At 34.6% G+C, this 27,586-nt stretch overlaps 1 protein-coding gene across 2 annotated transcripts in view; it reads right to left on the bottom strand.

Moving 5' to 3' along the window:
- The window catches only part of LOC123548381 (A disintegrin and metalloproteinase with thrombospondin motifs 18-like), a 156,186-nt gene that overhangs the window by 44,244 nt on the left and 84,356 nt on the right, over positions 1–27,586 (bottom strand). For both annotated transcript variants that reach the window (XM_045335586.2, XM_045335587.2), the window contains exon 4: positions 9,710–9,869. In XM_045335586.2, the coding sequence (XP_045191521.2) occupies positions 9,710–9,869 (160 nt within the window). The remainder of the gene's footprint in view (positions 1–9,709; positions 9,870–27,586) is intronic.

The following is a 27,586-nucleotide window of genomic DNA, read 5'->3' as shown; positions in this document are numbered from 1 at the left end:
TCCAGTTTTACGTAACCACATAGCCAGAGTTCGAGATCCCAGCCCGGTAAATCCTACTCAACTTCTCTTGCCGAACCACAACCAGTCCCGAAACCATCCGAGCTAGCCAGAGCGCAACACTTTCTTGGTGGCAGCGGTGGGATCCTTTCAAACAATTCAACAGAGAGGATCCAGAGATTCGAACACAAGCCTATAGACTAAGAAACGCTACCATGGACAGATTTTCTCCAGTTGATAGTGAAGGAGTGGTATACTTCAACAGAGGTCCCGGTTCAGAATCCCAAGGCAATCATCTCAACGATAGATGTGAAGATCCAAGCCAAGACTACCAAGCAGACCTACAGGATGTAGATCATCTTTCAGTGCATTCCGAGCCAGCTTACAGACCATTTTCGTTAAGAGATGCTGAAGTTAACACATCATTCCAACAACAGAACAATGATGAAACCGGATTATCATCAGATGTATTGAGTAACATCACTGGAGTACTAAAGGAGGTTGTAACAGAACTACGTAACATAAAGCAGTCTCAGACAGCATCATCTGAGAATTCAAGGCAACAAAGCAGTTTGAATAATATACCAACAACCCAGAATTATACAGATTTGCAAAACCAGTGTAGGCAACAGTACACTAGAGAACCATACAGTGCAGTTAGTAATGATTTTTCAGGTCCTGTTCAAGGCAGATTTATTCAAAGGCCATATCAGCATCAGAGTTTTCATGAACAACCGGCAAACAATTTCAACCGTAACTCCTATAATGTTCAAAGAATACCTGTAGTTGAAGAGAACAGTCAGTACCATATTGCCAGTGAAGTACCAACCAGTTCAAGTCATGGAACATATTACAATACAGCTATGCAACCCCAGTGGCAAAGACCTAGGATCAATGACAGCATACGAGTACCTGCTTTCTCTGGAAAAGATGATTGGGCAGTATGGATAGCTCGTTTTGAAGCCATCGCAAGTCGCTATGGTTGGACTGATGAAGAAAAGATAGACCAGCTATTACCTAGGATAGAAGGAAAAGCAGCAGAATTTATGTTTTCCCAACTGCAACCTAGAGTTTTATACAATTACAGAGAATTGGTTCAAGAGATGAACAACAGATTCATGGTCATTGAAACAAATAGGGCTTTTGCTGCAAAATTCAGCAGAAGAATACAAAAGGCTGGTGAAACAGCAGAGGACTTCGCAGCAGATTTGAAGATGCTTTATGATAAGGCACACGGCTACAGAGATAGACATATCCGAAACGAGGATTTGGTGAGAAGATTTTTAGATGGACTGAGAGATGATGAAGCACGATTCGAGGTAGAATATCACAAAGAGCCATCAACTATAGATGAAGCTGTTTTTCATGTAGTAAACTTCATCCAGACCAGAGGTTCTGTTGGGTATGATAGAAGAAATGGTAAATATGCCAGAAGGACGGTAGATAATTCTGATGAAAGGAGAGAAGCAACCTTCAGTGAAGAGAGGGCGTACCGGATACCAGAAAGGAAACAGACTGAGAGAAGGCCTGTGACTGAAATCGATAGTAATAAATCAGATTGTGAGTCAAATAACAACAGCCAAGAACAGGCATTGCAGAAGATACTCGAACGACTTGAGAAGCTAGAAAAGGCTAACAAAGCAGATACTGGTAGAAGAGGTTCAAACCACAAGAATAACACAGTTGAATGTTTCAACTGTCACAGAAAGGGTCATTATGCTAGGGAGTGTCCTGATAAACAAAGATCAGACAGAAAGATGGGAGGTCATAATCAAAGTAGAGGGAACCATACTGACTCCAACAGTCGTAGTGGGTCTTTAAACTACCAGGGACCAGCTCTTGTGGCCAAAGAGAGGTCCGCTTAGAGGAAAAAGGCCAGTGTGAAGACAAGATAGATCAGAAAAATAAAGAGGAGAGTAAGAAGAGGAGCCTTTGTGATGGAGTTTATGTGAAAGGTGCTGTTGAGGGTGTACCTTTATTGTTCACCGCAGACACTGGGGCTTCCAGAACCGTAATTTCCTCAAGAATTTACGAGAAGATTGCAGAGAATGAAAGACCACAACTAAGCAGGTCTATGTGCTTGAAAGGGGCAAGCGGGTCGCCTATTAAGGAGAGGGGAAAAGCTGAGTTTAGGCTTGAAATTGGAAAGTATCAGATCATCAGTGAGGCCATGGTGGCTGAAATAGAGGATGATGCTCTGCTGGGTTTTGATGTTTTGATGGGGAGTGAGAAGGGACCAGCTGACATCTTACTGAGCCAGAATAAGATCATTCTTGATGGAATTGAGATACCGACTGTTCAAGTTGGCAAGCACAAGAAGACTAGAAGGGTAGTCGTGGCAGATGACATAAGCATACCTGGTCAAGCGGAGTCGCTTATTGATGTTTATGTTGAGAGGGTGGAAGCTGATGACAGGGATGATCAGGCAGACTATGTGGTAGAACCTACAGACCATTTCAAGGACAGGTATCAGTTGATGATGGCTTCAACACTAGTGGACATCAACAAGGCTACCGCCTGTAAGGTACGAATACTGAATCCTTTTCCAACTGAAGTTACTCTGAAGCAGGATGCAGTGATAGCAACAGCTGAGAGAATAGAGAGGGTTGTTAGCATCATAGCGGAGGAAGAAATAAAGAAGAGAAAAACCAAAGCAGTATAAGAAGACTTGACGTACATAGCAGCAGTCCTAGAACCGAAAGGAATTTTACCTAGCTGATGAAGAAGCTGTTCCAGAACACCTCAGAGATCTGTATAAAAAATCAACAGAAGGAAAAATGGATTACGAAAGAAAAGTGTTAGCGGGACTTCTTGTTAAATATAGTGACAGCTTTTCCAAAGATGAGTGGGACATTGGAGTAACCAACTTAGCTGAACACCCAATCAACACGGGGATGCAATACCAGTCAAACAACGACCGAGAAAAGTCCCGTTAGCTTACGCAGCAGAGGAAAAAGCAGCTATTGAAGATCTAATGAAGAAGGGGGTTATACAGAAGAGCACTTCTCCATGGTCAAGCCCGATAGTATTTGTACGTAAGAAGTCAGGAGCCATAAGACCATGTGTTGACTACAGGAAGGTCAACGCACTTGTTAAACCGGATGGATTTCCACTGCCCAGGGTACAAGATTGTTTGGATGCGGTATCAGGTTCCAGTTTATTCAGCAGCCTTGATTTAACTAGCGGGTATTTCCAGATTCCACTTAAGAAGGAAGATATTCCCAAGAGCGCATTTTCTTGCAAATTTGGTCAATATGAGATGACAAGGATGCCTTTTGGTTTGAATAATGCCGCAAGTACCTTTCAGAGGACAATGGAGTTAGCACTTCAAGGACTGCAGTGGATAACCTGTCTCGTTTACATAGATGACATCATAATTTTTGGAGCTGACTTTGAAGAACACATTAGCAGGGTTGATGAAGTTCTTAGCAGAATAAAAGATGCTGGACTAAAGCTAAAGCCAGAAAAATGTCACCTGCTACAAACAGAAGTCATTTTTCTAGGACATGTTGTGTCAAAGGAAGGTATCAAGCCAGATCCTACAAACATCTCCAAAATAGTGCAGTGGCCTAGACCAATAAATGCCAAGCAAACGAAACAATTGTCGCTACAGGTTCTTACTATAGACGGTTCGTTAGAAATTATGCGAAGATTGCAAGACCATTAACAGAACTGACCAGAAAGGACAAAGCGTTTGTGTGGGATGAACACTGTGAAAATGCCTTCAATGCAATAAAAGAAGCTTTAATCAGTCCGGAGGTTATGGGCTACCCCATGGACAAAGGCGGAGTTTTTCTCTTGGACGTAGATGCGTCGGGATTAGGAATAGGAGCAGTACTACAACAAATACAAGGTGATAGGGAGAGGGTGATAGCTTATGCAAGCAGAGCCATAAACAAAGCAGAAAAAAACTATTGCATAACAGAAAAAGAACTCCTTGCAGTAGTCTATTTTGTGCAATATTTCCGTCAGTATCTACTAGGTAGACATTTCACAGTAAGGAGTGATCATCAGGCACTAGTTTGGTTGTTCAAGTTAAAGGAGCCCAGTGGAAAGATTGCCAGATGGATTGAGATCCTTGCACCTTTTGATTTCTCCATAGAATATAGAGCTGGATGTAAACAAGGACATTGTGATGCCTTGTCCAGATGTGAAAGTCCGAGAGATTGCACCTGTCATGATGTCGACACAAGTGAGTCATTAAAATGTGGTCCATGCAAGAAGTGTAGAAAGAGGGCAGATGATATGATGTTAGAGCTAAAAGGGACACAACAGCAACACATAGAAAGCAGGAGAGATCACAATGAAGATCAAGTGGAGCAAACAACAGAAGTTCGTAGTGTTACAGATCAAACGTCACAACCTTGTGTTTCAAAAGACATCACCAATCTGAGATGGATGTACATCAGCACTGCAGGCGAAATTGCTAACAGCAAGCAAAAGACACCGATATTGGACCAGTTTACAAGGCAAAGGTTCAGAACAAAAAGCCTAACAGTTCAGACATGGTGACAGAGAGTCCGGCCTGCAGACACTACTGGGTAATATGGGATAATTTACACCTTCAAAATGATGTCTTATACAAGGATTTCAAAAAATTGAATGGTACCGGGGAGTATAGGCAACTGATTGTACCACAACAGATGAGGAAAGAAGTTATACACCAGATGCATGATACCGTACTATCTGGACATCTTGGAACCAAAAAGACAAAAGAAAAGATTTCCCAGAGGTATTATTGGTTCGACATGAAGGAAGATATACGTCTTTATATCATGAGATGTGACATCTGTGCAGCTGATAAGCAACTTCAGAAACCTCCTAAGGCAGCTATGGGACACCTTAGAAGTGGAGCACCATGGGACACCTTAGCTATTGACTATCTAGGACCATTCCCGGAAACACCTAGGCAAAATAAGTACATTCTGGTGATGACTGATTTATTTACCAAGTACGTAGAGATTGTAGCTGTACCAGACCAACATGCAGATGATTGTGCACGCCGAATTATGAATGATTTCATCTCAAGATGGGGAACGCCTTTGTCTATTCACACAGATCAAGGGAGGACATTCGAAAGTAAACTATTTCAAGAGCTTTGTAAACTTTTAGAGGTGCGGAAAACTAGAACAAGTCCGAGAAATCCAAAATGTAATGGACAGACCGAAAGATTCAATAGGACACTTTTGAAGATGATTAAGGCATATATAGCTGACGAACAAGATGAATGGGATTTATATCTCGGTTGTCTCGCAGGCGCATACAGATGTACACCATGCGAATCTACCAAACTGACGCCTAACCTACTAAGTTTAGGCCGAGAAATTAAGCTTCCAGCGGATCTGTTATTTGGTTATGCTGTAAACTCTACAGATGTGCCATCATACTGTGAGTATGTGGAAGAAATCCGAGCCAAAATGATGCATGCTCACAAGATTGCAAGGCAATATCTCCAGTCAAATGCCAGGCGGAGTAAAATCCTCTATGATACAAAAACTTCATACCACAACTACAATGCTGGGGATGTCATATGGTACCTCCATGAGTCAAGAAAAGTAGGAGTTACGCCAAAGCTGGAAAAGAAATTTGATGGACCTTTCGTAGTTAAAGAAAAAATGTCAAATGTGAATTTTGTGATACAGATGAACAGAGAAGGCCAAGAGAAACTGGTACATCATGACAAGTTGAAACCGTATTTTGGTACAAATATCCCTAGATGGATTCAGAAGATCAGCAAGAACATCAAGAAGCAGCAGTCTCAGAAGTCAGTAAAGTAACAATGATGTCCTGTGCAGTGCTGTAAATGTTGTTATAGGCGTAGCTGTAGTTTATCGTAGTCTAAAGTAGAGTGCATGTATCGGCAAAACATGTGAAAATTATTGTATATCAATTTTAAGATGATCATCTGTCAACGAACCTCCATATCCATGTATTACTATTGGTCACATTCATAGAAGTAAAGTTGGTCAAAATGGATCTCGTTTCAGGTCAATATGAGTGAGAAGGTTCCTAGACGTGGCAGGCTATACAAGTGTTTACACTGTGAGAAGGCAGGAAAGGTGTACATAGAAGTGAAGTACAGAGTCACCGGTCATGTTTGGAAGCACCACTTTCCACTGTCAGATTCGCCGTTCTATTGCACCTTTGTGTTCAGGTCAACCACAGAGGAGGCACTTAGGAAACATGTAAAGACTTACCGAAGGCACGTTCTGATGCGCAAGGACATGGGTACAAGGGTCAATGATAATCGGTACCTAGTGTTTAATACAGCACCACGTGATTTGGTAGAAGGGGTTGATTACAGAAGGGAGACCTTGAGAGAATGTTTAGCTGGTACCTCTGCAGTCGAAGACCCATTGATGCTGGATCATGAGGATTACTCATATGAGAAGACTCCCGAAGAAGATGGTTTGATAACGCTACGTATTACTCCAGAGGTCCTTGCTGATTTTGTTTCTAGACCAAGACTGACCGAAACATCAGTAGTACCTCAGCAAACATTTCCTTTTCCTAGCTGCAGCTCATCAACAGTAAGCAATCCAGTCATGACTCAACCATTTATTCAGCAGCCACATCTTCCATTTATTGCCCCCATACCAAATACCGAAGTAGAAGCAAATACCACCACTAACACCATTTTAGCCAATGTCAACGAAACCGTAACCAGTAACCAGTTCTCACCCTTTAATTTCCTAGAGGCACTCTGCTCAACGCTACTAAAACAGCAATGACCACCACTATGTCCACACTGCAGACACCAATCTTACAGCCACAAGCAGAGGAAAACATTTTAGACCAGATACTACCAAACCAGGAGATGAGTTTTGGAAACTTAGATTTGCCCCTTAGCATTCCTATCCCTGAAGTCGCCCGAAGCTGAACCACAAACAATGAAAGATGAAGAAACACAGACAGAAGAACCGCAACGGAAAAGGAGAAGAACGCAAGATCAGGAAGGCGAGAGTAGAAAAATTGGAAGAAGCTTTAGAGAAGATCGTGTCATCAGTTGAATCCAACAGAAGAGCTATCCAGGGAGTAAGAAGATCAGTAGATCAGGTTACAGATGTTTTGGGTGTACTGCAGAAGGCAATGGAAAGTATCCGGGATGAGATTAGGAATGGTAGGAGGGAACAGGAGAGAAGAGGTGAAGGTACAGTCAGTTATACAGATAGACTAAGTAAAACAGAAGACGACAAAAGACACAACAGGAACGATAACAGACAACATAACAGAGATGACATACCACGCAACAACAAGGAGGACAGACGACACAACCCAGGAGACGACAGATCATATAACAGAGGGGATGACAGACAACAGAACCGAGGAGATGACAGATCATACAAGGGAGACGACAGACTGCACAACAGAAACGATAGACCACACAACAGGGAAAACGACAGACAACTCAACAGTAACGACAAAAAATCAAACAATGAGCAGTCATACAAACACAACAACAAAAGACAAACAAGCAGAGATGACAGAGAGGATAAGGAAAACAGACCCGCATTAAAGTCTGTAGTGAACAAGAAATGAACATTTTACAAGCATTTGCAGTCAATCCAATTTACATTCATGGACATTTATAGACAACATTGGTCATTTATATGTAACAGTTTAACGAAAAATGGATGGACCATGACAGGCAAATATGGAGCTGGCGATCTTCAAGTTCGAAGCAACGTATCAAAACTTTGAGGCATATTGACGCTTAAATCGCGACAAATCCTGGTTGTCGATGAGGAAATTTCATAACAGAGATACATTCATGGAACTTTTATAAACAGTCAGTTAAACGGAATTACAAACTGTGCTTCTGTGAATATTAGTAAAGTGTGATGGACATTCTGTGATATATTATGCTTTATAAGCATAATTCCGTGAAAATGAAAACAAAGACTTTGAAGTTATAGTTTATCTAAGTTAATATTTGTGTGTTTAATGATAGACACTGGTGCTACTTATTACTTAATAATATAGCAGTTTTACATGCTTCCTTTAATATTTCATGTTTAATGTTTAATAAATGGGATTTTTGAAACTTAATGTTAAAGTAACTGTTGTTAATGGTTAAATTATTTGTTCTATTCAATTTGAATTTAATATTTGTAATGTTAGAAGAAAGTTAAATTGATTTTACCTATTTGAATTTTTTAAACTGAAGATTACTTTAACTTTAAAGGTAGATTTTCAATGTTTAAAGGGACAGTGGTAAATTTTTACACATTTTATCAAACTGATGTACTTTAATCATTTTGCTTAGTTAACTTTTATTCTTAATGTCAGTTGGAACTTTGACATTTAAAGAGGGGAGTAATGATACATCCCAGTGTTTTGTTTATGTAATCTATTTTTAGCACAGTGTCAGTACCATTTTACTAAGATTTCTGCCAATACTATTGATGTCATCAATTATTTATTAGGTAAATCATTTCTTTACTTACTATTGCATTATTTTAAAGTCAGACTGTCATCATATTTGTTGTATTTGTAAGTTATTGCATTTTAAATTGATTACAGTGCAGCATCCCTGTCTGGCTGCAGCCATTTTGCCCAATTGCATTCTGGGTAGTTACCCTTGACAACCTAGTAGAATTCCAGGAATTATTCCAACTGTCAAAACAATTCTAAGCTAAATTTCTTTAATTTAAGCAAAGGATCAGAGTTTTTCAGGTAATAGTCATTTTATTTAGGAATTATACCTTTGATTTATGTCCAGTTTTCATGCAACTTAATTTATTTTAGTAGTTTTAAACTCTGATTTTTATGATTTAACCATAGTTTTGGCTGTTCCATGTACACATTGTTTTGATGTGTACATTCTGCACACAGTTGTACATTCACTCAAGAGTTTGGTTGTGTGCACCCATACAGTTGGTGTGTGCACACATGTTTTTGGTGTGCACTTGGTCAGTATAAAAGCTTTTTGTAGCTCCATTGAAGGAACTCTCCAGACTTTGAACTTCAAGAGCTTAACCTATTTTTGGTAGCTGCCAGTATTCTATTTTGACTTTAGAATTTTTCAAGACTTGATTATTTTTGGCTTAAGTAAATAACTTTTAACAGTAAAATAAGATTACTTTTAAGATTTAAGACTGAGGTTTATAGGCAAGCATTTGTTTCATTTAAAGATTCTAAATATTTAACAGTTTGTTGTTAACTAAGATGTTTTGCTGATACATTATTAGTATTTATTTAGTCAGTATTTTATATGCATTGTCTTAATTTTTGTTAGGGATAAAATAAATAAATTTGCAATTTAAATTTATTTGATCTTAGTGATTTCTTATTAGTGTTAAGTAGAACTTAAGTAAATCTTGGTAAAATAAGTAGTCTAACTGGAGTAAAATAGCCTTAGTGAATCGGCCACAAAGCAGAATTGTATTCGAACCCAATCTGTTCTTAACCACGAAACCGGAAGTCGCAAGCCTGCATGATAGTCCAGTTTTACGTAACCACATAGCCAGAGTTCGAGATCCCAGCCCGGTAAATCCTACTCAACTTCTCTTGCCGAACCACAACCAGTCCCGAAACCATCCGAGCTAGCCAGAGCGCAACAATATGTATGTTCTACTGTAGAATGTACATATGTAGGGGGCTCATATTTCACTACATATTTTTCATTCTGGACATATGTGCCTGTGGATAACACAACACCCTAGGAAACTTTACTACTCTAAATAATGCAAAATATAAGTCGACGTAATACCTGTCTTTTGAGCCTCAAAAAGAGTCTGATGTTTGGAATCAAGGACCGATCGCTTGTACAGTTTATGGGGCTGACCGATGAAATCAGACGCTCCATGCATTGCTGACAGATTGACCGGCTCGATCAAGTAGTCATCTCTCTCAGTACGTATCATCCCATTCTAAAAATAGAAACTAAAATTTGTAAGGCATTGATGATATTTATTATTCATGATTTAACAACTTCTGTAAAGGACCTGAAAAAACGTGCTTGTAGAAAAATTACGATGTTAAAATTGGCAGATCCGAGAAGTGTCCCTTGACAATAACTAGTTTTGCAGATTTATTTTTTACATACCATCACATAAACACGTCACAGATTTTACAATTATTTTAATTTATTTTAATTGCAATACTTGAAACATCTGACTCACTTAAACATGCTTTTTTCTCAAAAGCCCAAGAATTTATTAACATTAACAGTGCATTTAAGCATCTTGTACAAACATTATTTATTTGCTCTGTACTTTCTGCAGCTTATAGAAGTAAATAACAACTAAATTTTTTTAATTTTTATAAATGGAAATATAACATTATCGGGACCTAACCATAATGTTTAATCCTCTAGAACGCGTTAAGAAATCATTAAGAAGATTAATAGGTATGAAAAGCATAAATGAAATGCACCTGTTTGAAATTGAAATACAAAACCTGCAGATAAGGACATTTAATAAATTGTACAAATTGACTTGCTAAAATCTTTATCAAGGAATAAATCGGTGATTTTGATATGTTATTGACAGTTAAGATTTTGAAAAGCCAGCTTAAATTTTTTAAATACTGATGCATATCAAATTGATTTTTAGATTACAAAATGAAGAAGATTTTAAAATGAAATAGCAATAATTTACACATAATTAAATATTTCATTTTATGATTTTACAACAGAAGAACATAAGCTAAGAAATTCATTCATGAAATAATCTGTAATTTTCTTTGATTCATACTGTATCATGATTTTTTTCTATTTCCATGTCAACAGTTGCACTCAAAGAGGTAGTGACGTTCATCACCTGTTTATCTTTTTTTGGCAAAGTGCGCATTTTCTTTAACCACATTCAATGTTATAATATCAATATACAAAAAATGTTTCAGAGTTAAAAAGAACAAGAATACAGTGAAAGAGGCAGGTAAAAAGTGTCTACATCATTGCTGCATTTTAAATTGATAGGGAGATAAATCAGTATATACTGAAAAAAAAGTTATGGAACTTGTGCTTTGCATTTCTTCTCATTTCTAATCTATCAATATTATCAAGTATCAATGAACTCTGTTTGGTATTGAAAAAGTTATTGATCTGGGAATTATGATTACCTTATTATAAAAGGGGAGAAACTAAATGGATTATTTAAGGAAAAGTTATGGTTCTTGAAATATGCCAATGTTGTTTTACCCGCATCGTGGAATGACTTGTCTAAATGCTTGGGAAACAGAGTTTCTTCAATCCATGTATGTCCATAGCTACCCCCCCCCCCCCCCCCATCAAAATGTTTAAATCTTATGTTAATTCTGCTTTTAATTTTCAAATTGATGTGTGTCCTGAAAATTTAATCATCTATATTTTTCTTTAAGTCTTTTCTTTTGATAATTCAAGCTTGCACACAACTCTATTATCCTATAACTTCATGACTCACATGCAGACGATGATACACTAAATTAAAACACAGTCTTTAGTCATCTGTTCTGTTTTAGGTGAAAATGAGTTTTCTCCGCATATAATTAACAAATATATTAATAAATGAGTCATAACATAGTCTGTCAAAAACGTCTTTCATAACTACAAACCCACCAAAGAAAAAAAAAACAATGAAAAAACTACGTTAATTTGATATGTTAACTTTTCAAAGGTTGTAAATAAAAGACATGATTATTATATAAAGTTGAATTTCAAAGACGGTTTAAGTACAAAAATGAAACAATATTAAAATGAATCGGCAACATCAAAAAATAAGGGACGGCCGAACACAATACAATCTTGTTGTTGAATCTTTGGATCGGAGTACTTTATAGATGCATCAAACTATAAATATTAAATATACCGCAGTAATTCATCAAAATTATGTAAATTTGGAACATGATTCATTTCTTTTAGGATAGGCACTTCCAAACGGGGATACTTAAAAAGAGTCATATTGATGCAAATACTAGCTTTTGTTTTCTGAAGGGAAAGCTGAGCATGCAAAAAAGTTTATTAATAAAGGCTGTAGATGCTTGCTTCAATTTAAAACAATGCTATTTAATTCTCTATGGAAAAGTACCAACAACTGTTTGCTAAACTTTTGGATCTGCGACTTTTAAATTACTTACAAGCTTTCTCTAAATTTTCTGTTACATCATAAACATGATGTCCTCGATAAATTATTACTCTACTCTTGAGTTACAAAATAGATATTTTGATAACTGCTGAAAGTTGTTAACAATAACAAAAGAAATCTTCAATCGGAAGATGAAAGACACTTTCTGAAACATTTTACATCATTACTAATGTTGCGGAACCATCAAATACCTTCTACAAAATCATCACTTCTTATGCCATACAACTTCTGTGCATGCACAAATTTAAATTAATATTTTGTAAATCAAGCATCTTTTAAGTTCATACATCATTTATTTCTTTTATATACTTGTTTAAAAGCTTTCCCAACAAATACAATACTGTTCATAAATTGCACTTTTATATGTTTTACTGATTCATCAAAAATAATTTATAGTGAGTTCAGTAACCTATCTGTGTCTGTGGCAGACAACACATTTTTAAAGGCAGACAGCACGTTTTTAAAATGTAGACGACTTAATTTTAAAGGAAGACAACAAATCTTTAAAGGCAGACGACACATCTTTAAAGGCAAACTTCAATTTTCTTCTTCCAAAAACAGTATTTTTTGTTTTACGTGTATAAACAAATTCAATTTGTCTGGATAATATAGGCAATAGCTTTATAATTTTTGCTTATATTGTGAAAAGGGCACCATATGAATTCAACATTGGATCGTATTCACAAAAGTTTTATTTTCGTTAATATTTAATTGCAAACAGAAAGACACACATTTTGCGGTAACATAATAAGTGAATTTTATTGTGATTGTTAAAATATTCATTTATAAGAAGCTGGATTTATAGTTATATTCATAGGTGGGGGACCCAGCAGGCAGAGTTTGAGAGTTTTTAAGGGCCAAGTATTGTTCAATCGGTGCTTATTGTATTTGACATAATTTGACATGAATGTCATACATAATGTCATAAATAATGTCAAAAAATTAGAAACAACAAGAACCTCTTGTTGTTTCTAATTTTTTGACATTATCTATGAAGAGGACCATAATAGCCATTAAAAGCAATTTCTGAGGAGAAAAAGTTTTAAAGTCTTTCCATCTGGTTACCATGACAACCAGAATTCTGCAAGGAAGACCTAGATTTGAAGGATTCTGAACTGGAACCACCAAAGGAATATTCCGGTGAAGTTTGGTTGAAACTGCAAGCCAAAAACTTTGCCTAAAATGACTGCACCAGCTTCACCAACTCTTTCTCCCTCTGGACACACACCCTTACCATATTAAAGATAAAACTGGCCTCTTAATCAACATCTTCACATGGTATTTAAACAAAATGTCACTCTAGAAATTGTGCACAATAATCAATATCACACAGGAAAGTTTGGACAACCCCAACTATATAATCTGCAATATATTCTATAATATTCTATAATGTGTTTTTTTTTTTACGTTATTGACTGACCGGTTTTATGCAAAGAGAACATTTACATTAAGATATTAATAATTGAATAATCAACAATAGACCGAATCAAGGAACAGCAGACGGAATATTAACAACAAGGTATAGAACCTGCCTTGTGAATCACTGCGCTCCTAAATAGACATTTAAAGAAGTATTAATGTTTTCTGTCAACTTCTCTGTCTATTCATTACATCGAGATAGATGGTGCATAAAACAAACTGCATAATTTATTACTATAAGCACCTAAGAAGGCTTTGTAATTGTCTAACAAATTGAGAGTGATAACATACATAAAGCACTAAACTTGTCCCAGTTATGGAAATTTGTTTTGCTGTTGATGATTCATATAATTAGCATAATCCTTAAAAACTAGGTAAAAGAAGGTCATTGTTAATTTTAATAAAAATGTTTGTTTAACCTAGTCGGTTAAAATGAGTCAGGTACAAGGAGAGTCTCTTCAGCGTATTCTTTCACAGACCTCATTATTTGCTTTTTAAAAACTGCTGCATCAGCAATAAGGAACAAAATTTTCTGCCTTAAGGGACAAAAGTAAAAACAATCTACAAGACAGAATATGGCTGCAAAAACACCACGAAATATGACTTCTTAAAATCAAGAGACTGGAAAGGTCAATCCGGTGATCCATGAAATAAAAGGTATTAATCTGACAACCCATTAGGCCAGGATAAACTTATCAACCCATTAATGTACCAACCAACAAAATAGGAAAGATTAACCTATGGGCCTATGATGTATTTAAGATTAATATACAAACCTATGGGACTGACACAATAAACCTATGGATACAGTAATGATTAATGTACCATTAGTAACCAACCTATGGGAAAGATTAATGTACCAACCTATGGGACTGAAACTATAAATCTATTTCTATATACACGAAAGGGTAATGAACCAAATCATCAGACATGAAAGAATGATCCCCTTGATACAGGAAAGTGTAAAGAACCAAATTATAAGACATGAAAGAATGATCCCCTTGATACAGGAAAGTGTAAAGAACCAAATCATAAGACATGAAAGAATGACCCCCTTGATACAGGAAAGAGTAAAGAACCAAATCATAAGACATGAAAGAATGACCCCCTTGATACAAGAAAGAGTAATGAACCAAATTATAAGACATGAAAGAATGATCCCCTTGATACAGGAAAGACTAATGAACCAAATTATAAGACATGAAAGAATGATCCCCTTGATACAGGAAAGTGTAATGAACCAAATCATAAGACATGAAAGAATGACCCCCTTGATACAGGAAAGTGTAAAGAACCAAATTATAAGACATGAAAGAATGATCCCCTTGATACAGGAAAGTGTAAAGAACCAAATTATAAAACATGAAAGAATGACCCCCTTGATACAGGAAAGAGTAATGAACCAAATTATAAGACATGAAAGAATGATCCCCTTGATACAGGAAAGAGTAAAGAACCAAATCATAAGACATGAAAGAATGACCCCCTTGATACAGGAAAGAGTAATGAACCAAATTATAAGACATGAAAGAATGATCCCCTTGATACAGGAAAGAGTAATGAACCAAATCATAAGACATGAAAGAATGACCACTATAATACAGGAAAGAGTAATGAACCAAATCATAAGACATGAAACAATGACCACATGATACAGGAATGAGTAATGAAATGAATTTATGAACTCCCATGATATGGAGGAAAAGTATGAGACATGAAAGAATAACCCCATAATACAGGAGAGAAATGAGCCAAACCATGACAATGAAAGAAAGACGCCCACAGTACAGGAAAGAGTAATAGGCTAAACCATGAGACATGAAAGATTGACCCTCATAATACAGAAGAGTAATGAACCAAACCATGAGACATAAAGGATTGACCCTCATAATACAGAAGAGTAATGAACCACACCATGAGACATGAAGGATTGACCCTCATAATACAGAAGAGTAATGAACCAAACCATGAGACATGAAGGATTGACCCTCATAATACAGAAGAGTAATGAACCACACCATGAGACATGAAAGATTGACCCTCATAATACAGAAGAGTAATGAACCACACCATGAGACATGAAGGATTGACCCTCATAATACAGAAGAGTAATGAACCAAACCATGAGACATGAAGGATTGACCCTCATAATACAGAAGAGTAATGAACCAAAACCATGAGACATGAAAGGATTGACCTCATAATACAGAAGAGTAATGAACCAAACCATGAGACATGAAGGATTGACCCTCATAATACAGAAGAGTAATGAACCAACCATGAGACATGAAGGATTGACCCTCATAATGAACCAGAAGAGTAATGACCAAACAAATCCAATGAGACATGAAGGATTGACCCTCATAATACAGAAGAGTAATGAACCAACCATGAGACATGAAGGATTGACCCTCATAATACAGAAGAGTAATGAACCAAACCATGAGACATGAAAGATTGACCCTCATAATACAGAAGAGTAATGAACCAAACCATGAGACATGAAGGATTATTAATCCCATAAATACAGGAAACAGGAAGAACCAAACCATGAGACATTAAATAATGACCCCATGACATGGGCAAGATTAATGAATGATGTAGAAACCTTTCAACTACAAGCCCATGATACATGAAAGATTTGTGGAGCAAACATGATACAGGACATGATGTAAGAAAGATTAATGTACCAACATACTGTCTCTTTAATATTAACCTAGAGAAGAGAGATGTACCACCCAAGTCCAAGCTTTTGTATTTTTTTTTAATTTAGTATACATTTTTTTTAAAAGACAACCATTTTGCATTACACACAAAACAAGATAGAGACATCATTAGCTTCTAGAAGAGATCCCCTGTCGAGCAGAAAGGCAGTGTCATATTTATTCATTAACAATATATCGCAATTACAGGTAGGGGGTCCTACAAATACTCTCTGATGACATCTCTTGTTTTATACCATGTCTATAATGAATTTAATGATGAATACAAGAACGCTAGCAGCTGTGTGCATCTAATTTACTGCATTAACACTGGGTCATTTCAATAAAAAGAAGTGAACATGCCGTTCCTTTCACGCCCACCTGTATTAAGAATTTTTTAAGAGTTATATTTCTTAAATGATACTGAAACTAGCAGTTGGGATACACTGTGAGCAGCACTGCATTTTTTGGCAGAGCTTTTAATTTGACACAACACATAATCATATTTCATCTTCGAATTCTCCTTTGCCAAGAAAAAAATTCTCTCTAACTACGTTTAAATGACATTCCCACCTAAACCACATCAACCACCTGGATAGGTCTTGTCAAGATCTTTCCAATTCTACAAGTCACAAAGGGCTATGTCCTGGTCAAATAGACACAGTGTGTATGTGTTCCGCTGCTGCATCTAGTTCCTTACTTTTGAATTTGCATCAGTGACAACAGGTCATGTAAGTGGTGTAACAGATTTATTTTCAGTACTCCTGCAGAAATGAATGCAAATCTTTGCTTCAGCATGAAATAAATGAGCCGTGCCATGAGAAAACCAACATAGTGACTTTGCGACCAGCTTGGATCCAGACCAGCCTGCGCATCCACGCAGTCTGGTCAGGATCAATGCTGTTCGTTTTCAAAGCCTATTGCAATCAGAGAAACTGTTAGCGAACAGCATGGATCCTGACCAGACTGCGCAGATGCGCAGGCTGGTCTGGATCCATGCTGGTCGCAAAGCCACTATAATGTTGGTTTTCCCATGGCACGGCTCAAATGTAAAGTGAATCAATAAAGAAACAGATGCAATTACTTAGTTTTGCACTGAGGCAACTAATTACCAAACAGACTATGTGATGCTTATACCCTGAAGTGACCACATATCAAAACAGGCTATAGAATGATGTTTATACTCCGAAGAGAATAAATACCACAACAGACTACAGAATGATGCTAATAATCTGTAGTAACTTAATATCAAAACAGACAATATGATGCTCATATTCTGAAGTGACCAAGTATCAAAACAGGCTATAGAATTATGTTAATACTCTGGAGTGAATAAATACCAAAACAGACTATAGAATGATGTTAATACTCTGAAGTGAATAAATACCAAAACAGACTATAGAATGATGTTAATACTCTGAAGTGAATAAATACCAAAACAGACTTAAGAATGATGCTCATACTCTGTAGTAACTAAGTACCAAAACAAGTCTAAAACAACTAAATACCAAACAGACTATATGATGCTCATACTCTGAAGTGACCAAATATCAAAACTGGCTATAGAATGATGTTAATACTCCAAAGTGAATAAATACCAAAACAGACTATAGAATGCTGCTAATACTCCGAAGTGAATAAATACCAAAACAGACTACAGAATGATGTTAATACTCCTAAGTGAATAAATACCACAACAGACTATAGAATGATGCTAATACTCTGTAGTAACTAAATACCAAAACAGACTAATCGATGCTCATACTCTGTAGTAACTAAGTACCAAACAGTCTGAGACAACTAACTACCAAACAGACTATATGATGTTCATACTCTGAAGTGACCAAATATCAAAACTGGCTATAGAATGATGCTAATACTCTGAAGTGAATAAATACCAAAAACGGACTACAGAATGATGCTAATACTCTGTAGTAACTAAATACCAAAACAGACTATATGATCAATGCCCATACTCTGAAGTGACCAAATATCAAAACAGGCTATAGAATGATGTTAATACTCTGAAGTGAATAAATACCAAAACAGACTACAGAATGATGCTCATACTCTTTAGTAACTAAATACCAAAACAGACTATATGATCAATGCCCATACTCTGAAGTGACCAAATATCAAAACAGGCTATGGAATGATGTTAATACTCTGAAGTGAATAAATACCAAAACAGACTACAGAATGATGCTCATTCTCTTTAGTAACTAAATACCAAAACAGACTATAGAATGATGTTTATAATCTGAAGTGATAATGAAGCAAGTAACTACCAAAGTGAGGCAGATCTTCTTCATGAAGATTTGAAATATAAACTTATATCTGCAGTCCTCCACCTCTGATTCATACAAGGAAGTTGTAAGTTAGTTGCAGGGACTTGGTCAGCAATGGTATGAAATATAATTCAAAGTACATTTGTTGAATTAAGTCGACTGCTTTTATGTAACTCAAATACTGTGAGATTCATGTTTCCTTCTTAGTTAACTCCCTTCAAGAAAATTTTCTTTGGAATTTTGTAATGTTATACTATATGGACCACGAAAATGCACTTAGGGGAAGAAAACCAAACCTATAACATGAGCCTTACAGTAAGTCAACAATAAATGAAAATACAGTTTTGCAAAGGTGAGCTATTTGGTTTACTTCAGGTGTTAACTTGTTCTCAACATTTATTAACGTCCAAACACATTATGACCATGTCTTCATTATGCCATAACATGTTGCAAATATTTTTACATATTTTTTATGCATGCTGGAATGTATGACTGGGGATCCAAAAATGTTGTCTAAGTGTTGAATATTCATGGATGTGCAAGTTTACATCCTAATGGTTGCATTCTCTCATGGAGCAAAAAGAAAGAATGCCAGACACAAGTCTGGGTGTTATTTTTTTTAAAAAAATATCTTCCTGTTCTATTTAATCCCTTTTTAATGCTAATTCACTTGCTTTTTTAAAAAGGTCGATTTAAATTCTTTAGTTTGATCTGACATCATGCAAGCGGTTCAAAGTTTGAACCCAAATCTGTCATAGTGAATTTTTTTCTCTTTAATTTAGCTATTTTTCTTGCATGTCTATAACCATTATTTCATATGGCATTTTTAATCTTGATCTTGCCATCATTAAGGTTTAGGAGTATATCATCAAAAGACAGAAATAAACTAACAACATCTTTACCAAAAATTTACCTGTCCATTACATCCATACAACTGGATACTTAAAATATTCTCAAAAAGTTGTTCCCCTTCAAAAATGAATTCCATTTGTAAAGAAATAAAAAAAACAATTGTTGAAAACTTAATGTTCCACCTAGTTATGAGGAATTTCAGCACTGTTCCACTTAGTTATGAGAAATTTCAGCACTGGGAAATTATTGCAAATGCATCATTTTAAACAAAGATATGTAACAGTTCTTTGAAAATGGTGAGTTTTTTAAGGGGCTGAACCGTTGGAAAGTATGGCCCCTTATTGCAGTCCTTTTCCAGAATTCAATATATATATCAGTAAATTGACAAACTGTATTGTAGAGTAATATACATCTTTTAGATGCTGTTCAATTTTCATTCCTTCTATGATTTGGTGTTATTTAAAGCTTTTTTCTCAAAATATCTGGCTATGCATTAAACTCTGTCATGCAAATTGAGTATCATTAAAAAGGGGGTACAACTCATACTGAAATTTCTAGCATTTATTACCAATCCATTCACCTTAGCGCTAAATTAAATCTAAAATTTTCTATAGCAGTTGACTCAGTTAAATTTCAAATTTCTCATGCAGTTTTTCCTATCATAAACAACAATGATATACATAAGAATGTGAATGTAATTTATTTCTGTTTTCCTTGAACACCTGTCCCACACAAATGTCAAGAAGCATATAAAATGATGATCACTCATGTCACTATTACCCACATCACAATATGTAACCCAGTTATCTGCAATCACTCCACATAACATCTAACAAGGCATAATCGATTAATCAGACTAAAATATTCCCTCTTTAAAGCAGCTCCCTCACGACTGAGGTGAACTATTTAAAGATATACTATCCTCATTTTTCATTGAAATATTTTATCATTTGATATTAACTTAATCCTCATCAAATGTATGTAAAGGCTCACAATGCCTTTGTTTAAAATGTGGCTGCCACGTTTTCCATTATGAACATAAAATACATTAATTTCTTGTTAAATGTTATTTCTGATAATTTCTTCTTTCAACATTTGTCAAATGTTTGAATACTGCTGAATATACTAGAATGTTTAATTGAATCTATTGTTTTTTATTACCTCCCTTTATGGCTCTATCTATAACAGTTCATGTGCAATATTAAAAGTAGTGCTTTTCTAACCATGTAAGTAAGCATTGAAGCTGTATTTGGAAAGCTGTTTCATCTATTTTTAAGAAAATAAATTTAAGCTTTATGGACCTTTAACTTCACTAAGTATATAAAAGAGTTGCAGTCACAGTTAAATGTCATGTAGTAACAGCAATCACAATTTAATGTCATGTACTAACAGCATTCACAATTAAATGTCATGTAGTAACAGCATTCACAAGTAAATGTCATGAAGTAACAGCATTCACAAGTAAATGTCATGTTGTAACTGCATTCACAATTACATGTCATGTAGTAATAGCATTCATAGTGAAATGTCATGAAGTAACAGCATTCACAGTTAAATGTCATGTAGTAACAACATTCACAGTTTAATGTCATGTAGTAACAACATTCACAATTAAATGTCGGGTAGTAACAGCATTCACAACTAAATGTCATGTGGTAACTGCATTCACCATTAAATGTCATGTAGTTAAAGCATTCATAAGTAAGTGTCATATAGTAACAGCATTCGCAATTTAATATCATGTAGTAACAGCATTCACAAGTAAATGTCATGTGGTAACTGCATTCACCATTAAATGTCATGTAGTTAAAGCATTCATAAATAAGTGTCATGTAGTAACAGCATTCACAATTTAATATCATGTAGTAACAGCATTCACAAGTAAATGTCATGTAGTAACAGTCAACAGCTCTGTAACTTGTATGACAAGTGTGATTTGAAAGAAAGTAAATAATTTCTTTTAGAACAAGAATCACATATCTAAACAAGAGGGTCATGATGACCCTATATCACTCACCTGTTAAATGTGGCCTTTGAATAATCAAGATAAACATTCTGACCAAGTTTCATGAAGATGGGGTCTTAAATGTGGCCTCTACAGTGTTAACAAGCTTTTCCTTTGATTTGAGTGGTGTCCTAGTTATTGACCGCACATGACCAAGTTTCAAACATGGCCAAGGAATCATCAAGATAAACATTCTGACCAAGTTTCATGAAGATAAGGTCATAAATGTAGCCTCTGGGGTGTTAACAAAGCTTTTCCTTTGACTTATGACCTGGTGAGCTAGTTTTTTACCCCACATGACCCAGTTTGTAACTTGGCCTAGAGATCATCAAGATAAACAATCTGTGCAAATTTGTATCAAACCAAAGCTTAAAGGGCCAAAATAGAAAATTTTACCACTTTCACGGGCAGTAACTCTAGAACCCATGAAGGAATCTGGCCAGTTTTCAAAAGGAACAGAGGTCTTATTGTGACTTAAGTTGTGTGTAAGTGTAGTTAAAATCAAATGTAAAATGTCACTTTTCTGTTCACAAGGTTAAATTTAACAAATTTTGGCTCTTTCAGGGGTCAATCTGGGGCCGTAACTCCGGAACCTATGATTGGATCTGACGGATTCATCGCTGAATCCAAGATCTATTGTTGTTAAAGATATTTTGCAAATTTGTATCAAATCAAACCATAAATGAAGTCTCTATATGGCTGCAAATGACAAAATAGCAAATTTTGGACCTTTAAGGGGCCATAACTTGAATCCATGATGGAATCTGACCAGTTTTCAAAAGGAATTGAGATATTATGCCAATACAATTTGTGTGTAAGTTTGATTAAAACTTATTGCAAAATGTGGTCTCTGTCCTGTTCACAAGCCAAAATAGCAAATTTTGTCCCTTTAAGCGGCCATAACTCTGGAATACATGAAGTGATCTGGCCAGTTTTGAAAACGAATCCAGATATTATGCCAATACAAGTTGTGTGCAAGTTTGATTTAAATTGATTGCAAAATGTGGTCTCTATCATGTTCACAAGAAATTGTGGACGGACGGATGGCGGACAGATATACGAAGGGCGATCACTAAAGCTCACCTCGTCACTATGTGACAGGTAAGTTAAAAAAAAACAGTGACAATATATTTTGGGAAGGGACAATTCTTGTGTGCAGGTACAGGAGCAGAAACCAATAATATCTTATTTTAGGCCTTTTAAATTTACAAAAATACATAGATCTATGTCAATGAGTCAAAAAAAATAAAAATAAAAAAAAAAAAAAATAATTATACCTTTACACTTTGCTCACTAAGACATAATTTGTCAGATATAAGGAAATCTTGTAAGAAATTAGTTAAAATGTCACTTATGTTGATGACATGTAAAACAAATAGCAGAAAATTGTTATATAACATTTTTCTAAACACAAGAGTAATGATTTTCATGAAACTTTATGAAATAACGGAAAATAATAAGGAGCTTTGTTTTCAAAACGCAATATCATGCCCCTGGGTGTATGACCAAAGATGTTATTCTTTTAAAGTTTTAAGTTTAAAGGTGAAGATCATATGAAGGTCAAGGTCAAATATATATAGGTCAGTTTGAAGGTCTTTTCACTGGGTTTGTTGAGTGTGAGTATGAACTAAATTTGGCCATAGGACTAAAAATTTTGTGTATTACAGCTTTAAGTTTGAAGATGAAGGTCATATAAGGGTCAAGGTCATTTATATATAGGCCAGTTTATAGGTTTTGCAACAAAGATTGTTAAATGTGAGTCTGAACTAAATTCAGTCATTAAAGTGGGCTGTATGCAATCTGGTTCAGTGGGTATGAGAACTGTCTCAGTTTAAGAGTGCTGCAGTTTTCTCATTGGCTAATTTCAAAATCTGTGCTCAGTAATGACAATCACATGCCAGACTTTTGAGACAGGTCTCCAAGTTGAACTGTTTAATTTAACAATTTTAATTCAGAACATTACATGCAGCTAATGAAGAAATTGGCATGATATCATTCATACAAAAGAAAAAAGTGAGACCAGCTGTATAAATTAATGCAGTTTAATTCAGAAAAAAAAACTTTAATTAAATGAATTCTACCCCACCTGAACATTCATTGACTTTTATAAACTTAAAGTTTTTGTAGTTGCCACACACTGTGCTTTTTAATCATTCAAAAACAACAAATAAAAACGCTTATTTATTAAAATTGATAATAATAATGATATATATATAATTGTGCTAATTGGCCATGCTGAATAGTTAAAGCAGAGACAATCAATCTGTCGAGCAACTTACAAAGCAGGAGGGCAAAAGATGAAAAAACACTAAGACAAAGCTTTTAGACCACACATCTGTATTTTAAGGTTATAAGATACCAACCATATTCAGTTAACAATTCAATAACTTCAATTGTAATGGTACTTTAACCCCTTTGATAGAAATTGCTTCCAAGTTATAAAATTGGGTTTGGAGACTGATCTTAGCAAACAGCCATGCCATTGGTCAGTTTGAAAAAAATGTTCAGAAACAGCAAATCAGATGCTAGATATCTGAGACTGGTTTCAAAACTCAATTTTAAACAAAGACTGTAAAACAGAGACTGGGGACCAGTCTCAGAATGCAGCCATGCCATTAGTCAATTTCAAAACTGTATTCAGGTTTAGCCAATCAGATACTGGAGGCTTGAGACTGGTCTCCTCATTCAGTTTTATTATCTAAGAGCTTAGAGCTCTGTTTAAACTACAGTTTTCAAGACCAGTCCAAAAATGCAACTATATCACTGGTCACTTTCAATTGTGTGCCCAGAAATAACCAAGTTTTGAGACTCAGTTTTATAACCATAGAGCCTAAAGCTCAGTTTTAGCATCTACAGTTCAGTTTCAAAAACTTAAAATTGATAAGGACATTGATTTTTAGATGATTAACAAAAGCTCTGTTTAAATAATCTTAGTGTCTATTTTACTAATTTAAAAATGTTTTATTGGAAGCTTCAGTTTGATGATAAACAATTTACAACATTACAAATAACCTAGGAACTTCTATAATGTTTTTCTGCTCAAGGTTACCATCAACCTTAAGACATTAAATGTTTTACGTCTCAAATTCTGACAATAGGCTGTTTGCTCAGCTAATTTTTTTTCGATTGTACTCATTAAAAAGATAAAGAAGTTAAAAGCATTACATTGTAAGTATTATTTTGCATAGAACATAATGCTAGAATGTCAAACACTTGGAGAGGTCTAAAAAATTAATGGATCTGTTATTGAATTTTACAATTCAACATATAACAAGCAAAGTGGGGGTTATTTTTTAAATTCTGACTGTTACAATTCAAGAAATTAGGTTATGAGAAAACGGGGATATTAAATTAATTAGATAATTACATTTACACACATTAAAAATTCCTAAGAATATAAATTTTTCTACTGCAATGCCATACCTTATATAACTTAAGTACAACTGATAGAATGTCAAACTAAATAGCATCTTTAATTGACAGAATGTTAACCTATACAACTTGAGAAGTGTAACATCTATAATAACTGACTGAATGTTAACCTATATATCTTAGGTATGCAACAGATTGAATGTCAAATTATACAACTTAAGTACTAGCGCATCATACATAATTGTTGAATGTCGAACTATATAATGTCCACAACTGAAGAAATGTCAGCCATTATAATTTGAGTAAATGACAGAATGAACTGCTCCATAAGACATAAAATTGCCTTAACATTGCCATTATTATGAATCCAGTAAATCTATATCACACGAGTATTAGTGGATAATAATCTTCAATTTTATTACTGCAACATTCTACATTGACTTCAGCTTCATTTATATTTTCTTTTACAGCAACATTCTTTATTGACTCCAGCTTCATTTATATTTTCAATTTCTTCAACATTCTATATTGACCCAAGTTTCATTTTTATTTTCTTTACTTCAACATTCTTTATTGACTTCAGCTACTTCAGCTTCATTTATATTTTCTATTACTTTAACATTCTACATTGAATCCAGCTTCATTGATATTTTCTATTACTTTAACATTCTACATTGACTTTAGCTTCATTTATATTTTCGATTAGTTTAACATTCTTCATTGACTTTAGCTTCATTTATGTTTTCTATTAATTTAACATTCTACACTGACTTCAGCTTTATCTATATTTTCTATTACTTTAACATTCTACATTGACCCGAGTTTCATTTTTATTTCCTATTAATTTAACATTCTACATTGACTGCAGCTTCATTTATATTTTCTATAATTACTTTAACATTCTACACTGACTGCAGCTTCATTTATATTTTCTATTACTTTAATATTCTATATTGATTTCAGCTTCATTTATATTTTCTATTACTTTAACATTCTACATTGACTGCAACTTCATTTATACTTTTTTACTACTTTAACATTCTACATTGACTGCAGCTTCATTTATGTTTTCTATTACTTTAACATTCTACATTGACTCCAGCTTCATTTACATTTTCTATTACTTTAACATTCTACATTGACTTCAGCTTCATTTATATTTTCTATTACTTTAACATTCTACATTGACTCCAGCTTCATTTATATTTTCTATCACTTTAACACTCTACATTGACCTCAGCTTCATTTATATTTTCAATTTTTTCAACATTCTATATTGACCAGAGTTTCATTTTTATTTTCTTTACTTCAACATTCTTTATTGACTTCAGCTTCATTTATATCTTCTATTACTTTAACATTCTACATTGTTTCCAGCTTCATTTATATTTTCTATTACTTTAACATTCTACATTGACTTCAGCTTCATTTATTTTTTCTATTACTTTAACATTCTACATTGATGCCAGCTTCATTTATATTTTCTATTACTTTAACATTCTACATTGACTTCAGCTTCATTTATATTTTCTATTACTTTAACATTCTACATTGATGCCAGCTTCATTTATATTTTCTATTACTTTAACAATCTATATTGAATCCAGCATCATTTATATTTTCTATTACTGCAATATTCTATATTGACTTGAGCTTCATTTATACTTTCTATTACTGCAGTATTCTATATTGACTGGAGCATCATTTATATTTTCTATTACTGCAGTATTCTATATTGACTGCAGCTTCATTTATACTTTCTATTACTGCAGTATTCTATATTGACTTGAGCTTCATTTAAACTTTCTATTACTGCAGTATTCTATATTGACTGCAGCTTCATTTATATTTTCTGTTACTGCAACATTCTATATTGACTGGAGCTCCATTTATATTTTCTATTACTGCAACATTCTATACTGACTACAGCTTCATTTATACTTTCTATTACTGCAATATTCTATATTGACTGCAGCTTCACTTATACTTTCTATTACTGCAATATTCTATATTGACTGCAGCTTCATTTATATTTTCTGTTACTGCAACATTCTATATTGACTGGAGCTTCATTTATATTTTCTATTACTGCAACATTCTATACTGACTGCAGCTTCATTTATACTTTCAATTTCTTCAACATTCTATATCGACTGGAGTTTTATTTTTATTTTCATTACTGCAACTTCTGCTACTCCAGTTTCATTTTTATTTTCTATTACTGTAACATTCTTTATTGACTCCAGCTTCATTTATTTTATTCTATTACTACAACATTCTATATTGACTGGAGCTTCATTTATATTTTCTTTACTGCAACTTCAGCTACTCCAGCTTCGTTTTTATTTTCTATTACTGTAACATTCTTTATTGACTCCAGCTTCATTTATTTTATTCTATTACTGCAACATTCTATATTGACTGGAGCTTCATTTATATTTTCCTACGTGTGAAACAAGAACACTTCTGAGACAGGTGCTGTATTTTAATTTAAAAGGTAATAAATATTTATATAAAATTATTAAAGAACACTTACAAGAAACAATGATGTTGCATAAAAAAGTGAGAAGTGTGCCGTGTCAGTCAGTGGCAACATAAAATTGAAAGTTTGTCAATGACATATCAATATTTAAACACAAACGTAAAAACTTTTATTTGATAATCTCTAAAATTGTCAATTATCATTAAAAGAAGTCTTCTACGTAGGGGAACAATATGAACCCATGTCTTCAAAATTGCGGACCTCCTCTAGGAAATTTGTATCTATAGAATACCTGACTTTCAGTGACATTGATGGATTAGCAAATCTATTATGGGATTTTGTAAAAAAAAATATAAATTATTATGTGTTAAGTTTATTCTTTATCAGAAAAAGAGATAATGAAT

Source organism: Mercenaria mercenaria, chromosome 6 (assembly GCF_021730395.1).
Source record: "Mercenaria mercenaria strain notata chromosome 6, MADL_Memer_1, whole genome shotgun sequence".
Lineage (NCBI taxonomy): Eukaryota > Metazoa > Mollusca > Bivalvia > Venerida > Veneridae > Mercenaria > Mercenaria mercenaria.
The sequence above is the reverse complement of the archived record's forward strand: the minus strand, read 5'-3'. Positions and strand labels throughout refer to the sequence as shown.